The sequence below is a fragment of the Eriocheir sinensis genome, chromosome 36 (assembly GCF_024679095.1).
Source record: "Eriocheir sinensis breed Jianghai 21 chromosome 36, ASM2467909v1, whole genome shotgun sequence".
Lineage (NCBI taxonomy): Eukaryota > Metazoa > Arthropoda > Malacostraca > Decapoda > Varunidae > Eriocheir > Eriocheir sinensis.
The window spans coordinates 6,481,685-6,495,696 of NC_066544.1; the positions used below are offsets into that span (position 1 = coordinate 6,481,685).

Consider the following 14,012-nt stretch of genomic DNA (forward strand, 5'->3'; position numbering starts at 1 on the left):
TGATGAGAAGCTCACTCAAGGTTTGCTCAAGACCCAGGCCCATGGATGGACACCACACCAGTAGTGTGCCAGGCACTCCTAGCATAAGGAGTTGGGCTTCAGGGCAATCCGTTATTCAGGCTATGAGAGTTCTGATGACTGCCATGCACTTTTCAGATAGATATGCAACTGGGCAGCATTGTCGCCAGTCACACCAACCATGAGCTTTGAATCAGACACGGCAGGTCCCCAAATAATAAATATTTGATAAGGGTAAGAATGTATTTTTTTGGAGTTTGGCTGCACCAATTGCATCAGGGTTGGTGTGCCTACCTCTGAAAGGGTTGCAGAAGTCCTGAAATATTAGCCAGTTACTCAGGTAACATGGCTAGCCATCCCAGCAGAATGGAAAAAACTTCAAGATTACAAGTTGTCACTGAATAATGTTGCTGAAGGGAACACTGTTAAAAAAGAAAAACCCTTACAAGAATTTTATGAGAAAAAATAAATTAGACAACACAGTAACCACTGGACAAATAAACTTATAAAGGAAAGACTTGCAGTATGAATTATGCTGGAATTTATTTTGAAGCCATCTTAAAGGCTTTTGAAATTAAACAATAGAATAAAACGATGGAAAATATATCAAAACAGGGCAGCACCATGGCTTGCAATGCACACTAAACAGTCCGGTGCTAGTGTCCTCGAAAACATCATATCACCTGAGGATCACAGTCAAATCAATGATATATATTACAATGATTTTTGTTGTATAAAATCAACCAGAAGATTAAACTGTCTATGTATACACACATGACTAAGTTAAGGAAAAATAGTGTGCCAGACATCAGAGTTCATGTGGCACTATGGTAAGATAAGAGTGAATGATAAGGTAAAGGAAAATGATATAGTAATGTATGGAGACACATGGGAAGATGATGCAGTGACTGGGAGAAGAGAGCTGAAAGCTATAACAAGATCAAATGCAGGATATGATTAACTGAAGGAAGGCAAAATCCATGTGAGTATAGAGCATCTTATAATGAACAAAAATGGAAGTGAAGGTACAATGAGCATGGATAAAATGGTAATCAGGGAGAAACCTATCCTTAGTATGTCAGTAGCAGATGTATGTACGGCATTACATACAGTGTAAGTCAGCATGATTTATACATAATGCTCATGTTAATATAATACCACCACTGGCTTTACTGACCATGTATATTGAAAAGTTTGAAACATTAAAATATGCAAATTGTACTGAAAATAGAACAAAAATTACAGGAGGGATGTTTCCTTCTGACTAGCAGAGCTATACCACCTGATATTTTAAACCTAACACAGTAAGGTAAATGAACAGAGTAAAAAAATCAATCCTAATTTGTATGCAAGTGAGAAATTGTGACATGCATTTATTGCTTACACACTACTACAAAGTGGAAATATCCAAGATGTAAGAATGAAAGGCTACCAAGAGTAGTTGGACATTTAGGCTTGAGAGGCATGTGAAAACTAGTCCTTCCACCACATCACATAATGCAGCATGGGACTCAATCTGGAAGATACTTTTATTTTATTTTATTAAGTGTACATTAGTTTAAAGACCCCAAACAACATGGTGGTCAGTACATTACATTGGCACCTTTCAAACAGTCTTTTTGCTGGGCAACATGTAAATCCATGTTGTTTGGAGCTACAGCACGAAAAAGTGACGTGTCTTCATAAATGCTACACCTAGTAATTAGACGAATGTAAGAAAATTAGAATCTCTACATATATGATAAAGATAACTGAAAAGAGATCACAGCTAAGGAAGGGGGGGGCTAAGGCTGGATGATGACCAAAGAAGCATAATTATCTGGGAGTCATGACAGACCAAAATTAACATCAGAATCACTACATCTGTTACCAAGAGTATATCTTGTGCGAGAAACATGGACATGTATACTAAAGTATTCAATCAAAAAGTTATATTCTAACCATACTATAATAGGAAATATAGTAAACACAATGCACAGTCTATATAAAACCTTTGACAAGTGTGGTACACAATGTAGCCAGGGAGTGACATTGACACTGAACACACTCTCACCTTAGATAAATGTGGAACATTTAATGTTTGGTCACTTTGAGACAGTATACACACACACACACACACACATGCACGCACACACATACCAGTACCCAAATGATTCAGCAAGACTATGAACTATGTATTTATGCAGGTTAGTGTATATATGCATATAAAACTAAAAGCCATGATATATATCATATAAAAATATTAGCCATTTAATACCCTTACAGGACTCCACAAGATGATCATGACAGTGAACACAGTCCTTAGAGTGTGCTGTGCATTAGACAAGGCAGAGACCAAGGACAGACAGCAGCAGCAGCTCAGGGTCTTGCCCAGCTTGCAGCACCCAGTGTGGAGGCCGTGCTGGTGTCTAGTGGCTTGTGTACAAAAGGTTATTGTGTGAAGTTCAGTCAAGGGAGCACAGCAATGTGAGCACCATGGGGAAGCAACACATGTTAGTGGCACTACAGCTTGTCTGGGATGTGTTATATATTTTGCTTCATTTATGACACTGAAGCAACATAAGTACAAAAATATTTCCATATTATCAGTGTGCTGCACACTGAATCAGCTACAGAATTTATCACAAAATGGAGGCTGCTCTTATTCTCACTTCTTGTTTTTAGAATGGAAGATAGATGTAATATTAAAAAAAAATATATATATGTATAAAAAAATAACCAAGAGTAAGGCTTAGAAGCTGCCAAAGAATTTCTTCATTACTCAATTTTACTCCATAGTGATAATTAATTGAAAATGTATATCTCCACACTTCTTTTTCTTGTGGCCATAGAAACTCAGTAATTGCCAAAGAGAACTTGGACTACTGGAGAAAGGTGAACTGAGACCAGTCACAGGAAAATTAACTCGAGTTCAGGCAATGACAATTTTTTCTAATGTCTGTCTAAATGAACACCAGACGGTATGTTGTGCTAAGCTACGAGAGACTAGAGAGAAGATATGTTGTGACATTGAACAAATCCAGTGAACACCATTTCAAAATAAAAAACTGCTTCCGTGGAAGAATACGTGAAGTTGTTGAAGAGAAAATTCACGAGTCATGGCTGGCATGAATTGAGGCACTTGTAGGAGCCTCAAGAATGAGGAAAGTGACATACACATAAACTTTTTGATTTGTGGAGAACCTGCATACTAATCCAGCACAATTATATTCTGAACTGTTTCCTGATGAACTTTTCTGTACAAAACCCACTTAAATTTGATGATTCCACATCTCACAACCACTCACATATATGTGGCATGCAACAAAGGTATGTGGTTCTGACTGCCACGTCTTTCCACAGCTTCTCAACCTACAGCTAAGTTCAGTACCTACTCAGAAGCTACTAAGATAGAAAAAATACTGTACACGTCATTAACAAGTTTTGTCTTTCAGCCATACGGCAGTATCCATAGTAAAAAAAAAAAAAAAAAAAAAAAAAAAAAAAAACCAATAATAATAACAACAATAATAATAGATAATCATAATAATCATAATAATAATCTTGGCACAAATGTGCATTAAATCTAGAACAAAATCAAGCAACAGTACTCTTTCAACAATTAGGCTTTTCTGTTTCAGCACACCTGACTTATTTGTAAGACATAACTTGACTTCATCTTCCCTCCCACCCCACTTACATTTCTGTTCCCCTTTGTAATAACAAAACTAATAAAATTCACATTCACAGCCAAATCACATGTTGAAAACAACAGAAAAAGTTTGGTTCAATGAAAAAAAAAAAAAAAAAAAAAAAAAAATCCTTCAGCACCTATTCTTAAGGACCTTAGTTCCACCAAGTGCAGCTGCCATGGGAAAGGACACCTTCACAATTCATTGGGTGTATTACACCAGAAACTGATTAATACAACGTGAACTCACATAACCACACAAAATTTTGACACAGTCTGAGAGTCCCCTGTGTGGTCAGGTTTTTCTGCCAAGGTGTTGGGTGAGTCACAGTCCACCCTGGACAAGGATGAAGGAGATTTATACAGAATTTGGGAGCTGGAGGGACTAGGACAGACTGGCTCACTGGACAAACTATGGGAGCTTCTTAAAGACACATGCTCCCAATTTTTCTTACTCTGCTTTATTCTCAAGCTTTTAGAAATCTGGGAAAAGTTAAGAGAGCCTCGAAAACTTGCTCTGGATTCAGTCCTAATATTTTCAGGAATATCTGACAACAGTTCTTCCTTTAGTCCTCCCTGCGTGGATATTTGTTTTGTCACCTCAAGTTTCTCTTGGCTGGGTGCTGTTATACGAGTCTTGACTGTTGCGAGTGCCTCAGGGGTGCTGACAGAAAGTTCTTTCTGAGTAGTTTGAGGTGACTTGGGTGCCAGGCCAATTGTGTCTGAGTCATCAGATGGATGGATCACTATGAAATTTCGTTTGATGGTCCCATCAATCATCATACTGCGGACACCAACCCTCTTCCCAGGGTTCACAATGTGGCCTTCTTCAGTCTGGCTGGGCACAAACTTTGGGTTAACTGCTTCATTGTTCTCCAGGGAAAGTTTCACTGAAGTCAGCCTCACTTTCTCTTTATTTCGCTTGGAGCCAAGGGATGTAACACTCTTGCTCTTCTCTTTCTTCAGGGAGAAAGAAAAGAATCTAAAGTCACCAGTTTTTGAGGTGGGAGAGGCTGACCGTGTGCCATTAGCGAGGAGCTCCTGGGTCTCTTCATCAGACGTGAGGGCCAGTGAGGAGTGCCGTTGCCTGGTCTTCTCTCTCAGTTTAGGAGTTCGAGGAGATTTTTGAGGCCTCCTCCTGGGTGGTGTAGGGCTCCTGATGGGCAGGTCTCGGAAGCTGTTGGTGCTGTTGTGTCTTCTGCGAATGACTACATTGTCCTTACTGGTCTCTGACTTTTTACATTCTGTGCCAGGTTCTGGGGTCTGGGGGATTGCTGGGTGTTTGGCTGGGGTATCTGGAGCATTGATGACAGCATCTGCTCCTTCCTTGTGGCCCTGCATGACCTCATTAGAGGCAGATAAGGACTCTCCTGTACAGGAGAGTTTTGTCCTCGAGAGTGAGGGTGAGCCGGCATCAATGAAGACAACATCACTATCATCACTAAGGTGCGGGATATCAGAAGTGGTGAGACTCTTTTGTGAATCTAGGCCACTAATCACTGGATATGCTTCTTCAAATAAACTGTCAGTGGATTCAACAATCTTCAGTTTCACAATTTTTAAGTTTTTATCAGGTTCTTCTTTTGGCTTTTTTGTCTCAGAGGTGCTGAGGCAAGTCTCCCCTTCACCCTGCAGCAGAGACCTACTGCGTGGAGAGGGCTGCTGCACAAACTCCCTCAGGATGGCAGCATGGTCAATCTCAGGACTGGATACTTTGTCTTCAGCTGAATTTGTGCTGAAGGCAAGGGTTGGTTCAGGAGTATTTTGTAGGAATGTCTGGCACATTTCTTCCCCTTCTGAGGGTTGGGGAGGGTTGTTATTTTTTGGTACTTGAGGACTAATGTTGCTTTTTGAGCCTTGTGATGGTATGCTGTCTCTTTTGGGTTCTGCATCAGTTTGCTGGCTTTCATCATGTACTGGTGTTTCTAAGAGTTCACTGGGTGCCTCTTTATAGCTTTCTGATATCCTTTTGTTGTTGTGGCTCGTAATTTCCTCGTTGTGGGGTTGAATAGTTTCACTTTCAACACTCTCCCTGCACTGCTGTACAGGAGGGTCATGTTGAGTGGAGCTCTTTTCAGCATCATGGTCTTGGATTTGCTGCTCACTAATGGCTGAGGTTCTCCCTTGAGGGCATGCAGGAGACTGAACACCTGTTTTACTGGTTGCTGGGGTTTCCTGATCTGTCAGTACACTGTCATTGGAGTTTGCTGTGAGTCTGGAATCTTCTTCATGATTCCCTCTGACTGCAAAGCTCTCATCACTATTGTATCTGCTGCCCTGAAAGTAATTTTCATCATCCGAATCTGTATCTCTCTCCTTCTCTGCTGCCTCCAGCAGAGTGTAATTGCTCCTGGTGGATCGGCCCTGGAGAGTGCCCACCTGCTCCACTACAGTTGCTAACTCCCCATTTGAGCTGCGAGACCTGCGGATGACGATGGGAGTGTTGCCATACTGGCTGACAGATGATGAGCGGCGAGTCCCGAACATGAGATAGTTCCTGAGGGTGCCATTGTCCAGATCCTCCTGTACATAAGCATAATTAGTCCTGGTGCATGCTACTCCCAGATATACATTAAGAAGTATCTCTGGGGATGAATAATGCATTAAAGATAGCAGCATGACCATGATGTACCGATAATAGAGTAGTTAAACATTAAATTTCATATCATCACTGTATGGGAGATATATAGAAAAGAAACGACTATTCGATGGCCATAGGGACATGAATCACTGAACTTAGAGTACTGAGTATATTGTACAAAAAGGTTACAAACCTTGAAGAGGATGAGGGCGGTGTCTTTGTAACGCTTCTTGACGGTGGCTGCATCCGTGGGGTAGGTACAGCTGCGGGCCTCCTCCTTCAACCTCTCAATTTGATCCTCAGCAGACAGGTCGTCCACCATCTTTCCTTCTTTCCATCATACTGGTTAACTGCAAGAGTAAAATATTTTACTTAATATAAGGTATGTTTCTCATCTAACTCTTAAGGTATTATCAATGAAAACTCTTGGAAATTTCATGAATGTAACTGTACTGAAAGTGCTTCAAAAATGAGTTTTTACTACTTTTCTTGGTGGAGGCACAGGGCTATTTAATATTTATAATCAGCAACCTTACATGTTAACAAAACAGCTGTCTGTGACAATATTAACCCTCTCGTGCATTTTCATGCCAATGGCACAAATGGGAACTAAACATCATCTTGAAATAGTACTTATATACATGCCAATGGCATCATTTTCTGGTTGAGCATGTTTCCTCACCCTCACCCAAATGAATTAATTAGAAACCCCCTCCACTGGTGTGGCTTAAACCACAAGGCACAAATAAAGGCAGTTTTCACCATCTTGGCACATTAGTCAGACATCTCTCACTTCTGTAAGATTTAAACTTTTCACGTGCTACGTAGCGGCCATGTGGCATGCCAGGTAATAGTGTTATACAGTGCAACACAGTGAGGTGACTGAAAGAGGTTTTTATTGTTTTATCCTATTTACAGGCAGTAAAATATTTTTATTCAACTAACTAAAGTAATGACACAGAAACCTTTGAAACATGAGCTATTGAAAACAAAATTTGTGAGAGATTTCCTTGACTTCTGCTCAACAATATGTGCTAACAAAGATGATTTATCATTGATTTTGGATAAAAATAAGGGCAGAAAACTAAAAAAAATTCACTTTCTTTATGGTTTTAAGAAATGTTTTTACTATTCTGCTAATACCCCATGGTGCTGATTGTTGTATTGGAAATCTGAAGGAAGCACAAGAATCCTTGTAAAATTCTACTATTATAAATGCATTCATGTACTTTAAAAAAGTTGGACCGGAAAACATGTACCGTAGCTATGGGGGTGGGAACATGAAGTTGGAAACTGTTTTGTATGCACTTAATTACACGTCCATAAATGGGGTATAAATCGTTGTTTGGTAATTTTTTATCATGTCACGTAAAACTACAACTAATAAAAAAGCCACTGATATATTATTTACAAGGATGAGTGCAGTCTTTAGGGGTGAAAATTGACTGAAAAACAAAATACAGTAAACCCTTGATATAACGGACTAATTGGGGGGGGACCTTAGTCCGTTAATGCCGAAAGTCTGTTATAAGCGTCGAAAAAAAATAAAAAATAAAAATAAAATAATAATAATGTAAAATAATAGCGAGGAACCTCATAAACGTAGGTATTTATACATATTTTGTTGTGTATGTTGTGTGCACATTGTCTGTATAACCGCACACAACACTTGGCGACGGACTGTGACGCACTGAGCTGCCAGGTTGGCAGTGGGGCCATGCGTGGGAGCCGTATTGTGACGGGTATGAGTAAAAATTTACAAGTGTGCCAATCCCATATGTACTTTCAAACGAAACTTTTTTTGGGTAGTTTTCGGTGTGTTATGAAATAATCTGTTAACTGATTCTGTCACACTGACACTGCCCCGTGCTGCATATTTCCTCGCCCCACACCGCGTGCCAAATATATTTACTAACCAAACATAACGTAACCTAGCCTACCTGACTGGGGACTTAGCTCCCCTCAAGCCCCTTGATTTGTGTCAGTACCGACACTCACAAACACTTGGCTATTTTCCATTACATTTACGTCCTGGATTGATCCATAAGACTTTCTTGTGCTATAAATACATTCTTCATTTGAATGGAGACCACAAAGAGGAAAATATTTCATCAGGTGTGCTGAAACAGACTACGGTAACCGATGGATGGGGCAGCAGATAAAGGGAGGAGGCTCAGATGGCCAGCAGAAGCTATTGTAGTTACCAGAAGTGGGTGGTTCAAAACCTATTCTTGGTCATTCTCTGTGGATTTCTAACCCTCTGACCTTGTCTGTTATATCCAAAATCCGTTATAAGCGGATCCGTTATATCGAGGGTTTACTGTATTTCAGCGAGCAGAAAAACTACCTGGAGCCAGCCAGAGCAGCAATTCTACAAAGAGGCACAGAAAAGAAAACTTTTTGAAGCTTATGGTGCACGAGAGGGTTAATCTAATTTGAAATTCAATATCGACAATAATTGATGGTTTTCGTTATAATTGTCTGCTTATTACTGATTTTTTTCTTTTTATGTTTTGCCTATGGCATTGGTAGGGTTTCTTCGTGGGGCCTGATGGTCAGCCCCAGCCTGTTATGGTGCAGGCGAGTGTTTAACCCCTAAAGAGTAGGTGATGGGTTTTGCCTGTCTGCCTTTTTCAGCCATAATTTTGAATTTTGTGTGGGGATTTTTGGGTCAGCGTGACTCCTAGGCTACCACACAACTCTTCCGTGCCATTCTCAGTGTTTCTGTGACTGTAACAATAGCAGGAGGAGAGTTTTTTAGATCTTCCTCGTCTGATTCCGCACCCGAGTATCCATGGCCAGTGACCTCGACTCCTCATAAGCCTCCTCATGCTCCTAAAAGAGCTCTCAGTATGAGCGCAATTGGAAGAGCTGAAAGTGAATTTTTCAAGCCTCAAAAGTAGTGTTATGGGTGAACACAGTGACGGCAGAAGCAATGATCTCCAACCCCTTGTCTTATCAGGAAGGATGAGTCCTTTTATTGTGCAACTTCATTTTGGTGGCCATCCTGTACATCAATCTTATTATGGTGAAGGTGGAAGTGATACTGAAGAATCTGAGGATGCATCCCACCACCCTTCAGGGTTATCAAATTTAGAATATGAGGGTAATGAAGGGGCTTTGTAGTGGGGCTGAGCGCAGGGAGGGAGAGGGCCACTCACCACACCGCGCCACCCACAACTTGCGCACTGCTCTGAACAAAGGGCTGCTGCGAGCTAAAAGTTACTGCACTTCATCACGTCACCACTGAAACAATACATGATGTATAGACTTCGGGTTTGTGTCAGATTGAAGAGGAAGGATGGATAAAGGAAATGCCCATAAATATAAAGCTATGGGCATAGGCAGAGCAGTGAAATTGATAGTGGAAAGTGAGGAATTTTTGGGAAAATGTCAGAACATCCCCACCCTTGAGGGATAAAAGTGGCGCCATCTTGCTTGACTCATGCTGCTCCCCGGAGCTCATAATCCTCTTTTTAGAGAGAATCTAGAGTCTGGGTAGAAAGGTGGTGTTCAGGACAGCATGTAGGTCGTATTAGGCCATACGATGGTGACAAAAACTACCAGCTTGTGGTGGCGGGCAAGACACAAACCTGTCCTCCTGGACAGGTGACTGAGTAGTTATCTACTCAGTCACCACCTCCCCTGATACTGACAATTGTTCCTTATGTGTAGGCTATCACATTGGGCACATCCCGTGACAGCAAGCTGCCATAGCCTGATGCTGAAGACCAGACTTGTGTGCTGTGCCTATAGCTTTAAGGAATTGGGAAGGGAGGGAGAAAAGAAGAAACTACGTATAGTCGTGGTGGCAGAGTCTGAGGTGTGCATTATTTTGCTCTGGCAACCTGTTGCCACACGGTGTGTCTTATTTCGTGGATTATATATGAAACCCTAGGATTAGGAAACAGTTGTTGGTATCAATAATATGTAGGTAGCATTGATGAATACCTTCAATTATACTCAAATTGGTAAATCTTAAAAATAGTGGCTCCGAGCGGGTGCGCATTTTGGGCACGGTGTGGTGGTAATTACAACATTTCTAGCACGTATGATGGGGTTTTGACAAGCAGACAGGCGTCTTTGTGTCACAAGGGGTGTATTGTTCCGTGCAGGCTCTTCCCTTTCTTCACCCCAGAGCTCACAGTCTCATCGCCCATCGACTTAGAAGAAATGGTGAGGCCAGCGAGGAAAATACACCCCTTGTGACATAAACACGCCTGTCCGCTTGTCAAAACTCCATCGTACGAGCTAGAAATGTTGTAATTACCACCCCACCGTGCCCTAAATGCACACCCGATGGGAGCCGCTATTCTTAAGATTTACCCTCAAATTTATTAATCATGTCTCAGACAGTCGTTTTGCTCATTAATAAGGTCGCTGATTATAATCATAAATATTCCTGGTGCAGTCCTCTGCCCAGAGGAGTATAACATAACTGTCTTCACCATGTCGGGAATTTGTATATAAAAATTACTTCCCGTAACACCATGTATCATGAGGGAGAGATTATTCACTTGCGTAAATTGCACTTGGGGTATTATTTGGATAAGACTATTATAGCTCGAATTTGAGATGGTTGAACCAATCAATGAGGATAATTAATCACCCCACAGGTCCCCAGGCTTGTGTTGGGGGTAGGGGGGCTGGAGTGGTGGAGGGGAAGAAGTAGTTGTTCTGTAGTTTTACCACATAGCAAAACCAACCAAGCAGGCCAGTCCTTGGCACCTGGTAAGCGAGGCAGGAGGCTCACCTTCAGACGGAGAGGTGCAGCCGCCACAGGGAGGGCACTAAGCCAGCAGGGTGAGGATCAGCCGGGGCTCACACAGACTTCGGCACCTGTCTCAGGAAGGCCGCGCCGGGGCTGGGGCGTCGAGGGGGGCGGGGCGGGGCGGGGCGGCCTGGGGGCAGGGGCTGGGGTCATGGGCACATATTTGACAGCAGCGAGATGTCTTCCTCTTCTTGTGGCCTGTATCGCTGTGAATCCGAACCCCTTTGCGGCACAGACTTCTTCTGATCCTTTAACGTCTCATCCACTCATCGTCGCGTCCCTTCACTGATGTATTATTCCTCACTGGGGCGAATTACTGCACGCGAACTTTCACTTATTTAGCCACAGCCCCGCATCCTGGCTTCCTCTTCTCTCAATGGCGCCACACTATTTATCTTGACTCTTCTTCTTCTTTTGAGCTGTTCCGCTTTGTATCGCTTCTTAGCTCTTCCTCGGTACTTCTTCACACTTATATACTTCACTACACACTCTTAGTTACTTCACTGCGTACACTTATATGCTTCACTTTGCCCTGAGCTGTGTTTGTCTGGACACTTTGCCTCCAGTAACTTTGCTTTTGTTTTCTTTTTTTTATTTTGTTTTCTTCACTTTATCATACTTTGGGCTTTTCTCTGTCTTTCTCTTTTCTGCCCTTTTGTGTGTTTCCACTATTACACTTTTCTGCTGCCCCTCGTGCATTACCGAGTCCCTCCCTGCCTCGCCTGACGGGTCGTCTGCCGCCCCGCCATAGACGCCCGACCCGCGCCGCGCCTCGGGAACCCGTCGCCGCTACGCGCATTCCGGGGCGGCGCCGTGGGATCGGGGCGGCGCGGCGGGGGATCGTGTGGCGCGGCGCGATGCTGCGGGGCCGGGGCCGGGGCGGGGCAGCGGGGCGGCGGAGGTAAACAAATATGGTGACGGAGGTGGGAGGTGAGCTGCGGGGTTTGCTTTGGCGTCGTGGTGGTGAGTGCGTCCGTGGCGGGGCTGTGGGGCTCTGGCCGTGTCACGGGGCGGCGGGGGGCGGGCTGGAGAGGCGGGGCAGCCTGCGGGGCCTGTGGGGCGCGGGCCTGGCGGCGGCAGGGCGGTGCTGTGAGGGGAGGCGCCTGTCACCCCGAGGCTCGCAGGGTCACCGCCTTCAGCAGGGCCTCGGGGGCGTAACAGGCGCCCTGCATCACCCTGCCGTGTGCCGGTCACGCCGCGCCAGGCCTGGGGGGGCGCGGGGCCACCACGCAGGACGTCACCGCCCCGCCATGCCGTGCTTCGCCGCCCTCCCTGACGCTGCAGAGCTTTCTAAAGTAACCTCCGTGACATGCCTCGCTACCAAACAGACGAGCCCACGGCTAACTAAGTGTAGATGTCCAGGAGTGTTCTTGGCCAAGTTTATATGAATTATGGTGTATACGAGAGAGAGAGAGAGAGAGAGAGAGAGAGAGAGAGAGAATTTCATGTGAATTTTTTTTTCATGGATATCTAGAGTCAAGCTTCAGAATGTTCATTACTTGTAGCCAGTAATATTAATAGTATCATTTAGTGCTTGAATAATTCACTAAGGTAATTATTAACAATGAATATTTATAAAATACATTGTCTGTAAAATGTTTACAGATGCTTGTAAATGAGAAATGTGATGATATACCTGAAACACTTGGTATAGATATCCTCTACTTTTAACAAAGAAGCTTGCTTTAGTGAACTAATTCAGCTGAGCACCAGTTCGTTAAACTGAATTTTCTGCAAACTCGAGAGAATGCATTTTCCAGCTCCCTCAGCCCCCTAAAGGCGGCTTTACACCTGACAATTCCTTGCCGGCAATACAGCCGCGATGATCTAGCGGCTAGACCAGCTGGGTGCTCTCGGGAGCAAGTACGTTCACACGTGGGAGGAGCCGCCGGGAGCATCAAGACGTAAACTGCTAGTAAATGCAAGGGCATGAATTCATCCCAGACACCCCAAAAGGCTACTACCATATATTAAAACCACAATGAGTTTGGTCCATTAGCCTAATATTGTAGAAATACTTTTAAGTAAACGCATTTACCTTCAGTAGTATTGATTGATTGATTGTTCATTGTTGCATTTAACAACAAAGGAGAAGGGAGGAACATGCCATTGCAACCCCCAGGCATTACATAATGTGATTATGTAATACACGAAAATAATCGTTCCTTACCTCCTTCGATGTCTCGCAAAGAGATAAACATTTCTTGGATGTTGCTGCCACTCTCTCAAAAGTTGTTTTGCGTCGACTCAGCTTCTCATACAGCTTATCTTGTGGGTCCCACAAGTATCTATGCTGCCTAACTTCTTCTAGTAATGCCACCTCGGCCTTCTGGCTCCAAATTTTGTTGTCTGTATCTGTCATTTCTTGTTTTATTGGCGCCGACATGTTGTACTCAGCCGCCAGTCGGCAATACAAGACGGACGCGCTCAGCTGCAGAAAACTTGCCGCGAGAAGGGCTCCCAGACCCAGACCCAGACCAAAAATGCAGCCGTGCCTGTATTGCTGACTAGGAATTGCCAGGTGTAAAGCCACCTTAAGGCAGCCTTCACACCAAAGTGGCGCATTGCATGTGGCAAGTGGCAGGAGGCAAGTGTCACGTGGCATGGTGCTCTCACACCAAAGTGGCATGTAGCGTGTGTAACTGCTCAATTCGTAAGATGGCATCATTGGAGGATGAGGCAGATAGTTGCTCAGATCGGTGCTGTAGTAGACCGGAGAAGACTCAAGAAGAATAGGTGCTGGACACATCCGAATCTGAAAGAGAATGTTGGGGTTCACGGTGCCTCTGTAGTTACAAGACTAGAGGAGCTGCATGAAGAGAAGCTTCAGCAGTTTTACCAGATGCATAAAGACACATTTTGTAATCTGGTAACCATTGTGGACACTTTTTTGCAGCGGAAGGATACCAGTTAACTGCACACACAGGAGTTCACATGGGCGACCGAGGCAGTGTTGTCAAATGTCGCTGGCA

At 43.5% G+C, this 14,012-nt stretch overlaps 2 protein-coding genes across 5 annotated transcripts in view; one reads left to right on the forward strand and one right to left on the reverse strand.

The window, feature by feature from the left end:
• Positions 1-542: 542 nt before the first annotated feature.
• Positions 543-11,799, reverse strand: LOC127007666 (uncharacterized). Its single transcript, XM_050878879.1, has 3 exons — positions 11,023-11,799; positions 6,463-6,619; positions 543-6,211 (listed from the first exon to the last, which is right to left on the reverse strand). Exons 2-3 carry the CDS (start codon positions 6,589-6,591, stop codon positions 3,935-3,937), a joined length of 2,406 nt encoding a protein of 801 aa, XP_050734836.1. The 5' UTR covers positions 6,592-6,619; positions 11,023-11,799; the 3' UTR covers positions 543-3,934.
• Positions 11,800-11,837: 38 nt separating this feature from the next.
• The window catches only part of LOC127007663 (GTPase-activating protein and VPS9 domain-containing protein 1-like), a 35,042-nt gene continuing 32,867 nt past the window's right edge, over positions 11,838-14,012 (forward strand). The window contains exon 1 of one of the 4 annotated variants that reach the window (XM_050878874.1): positions 11,838-11,970. Coding sequence is in view for 1 of the 4 variants with exons in the window: in XM_050878872.1 (XP_050734829.1) it covers positions 12,291-12,335 (45 nt within the window). In the remaining 3 variants the exon portion in view is untranslated. Of the gene's footprint in view, positions 12,004-12,040; positions 12,391-14,012 lie in introns of those variants that run through there. The other 3 variants (XM_050878873.1, XM_050878875.1, XM_050878872.1) reach the window with 3 other exon arrangements.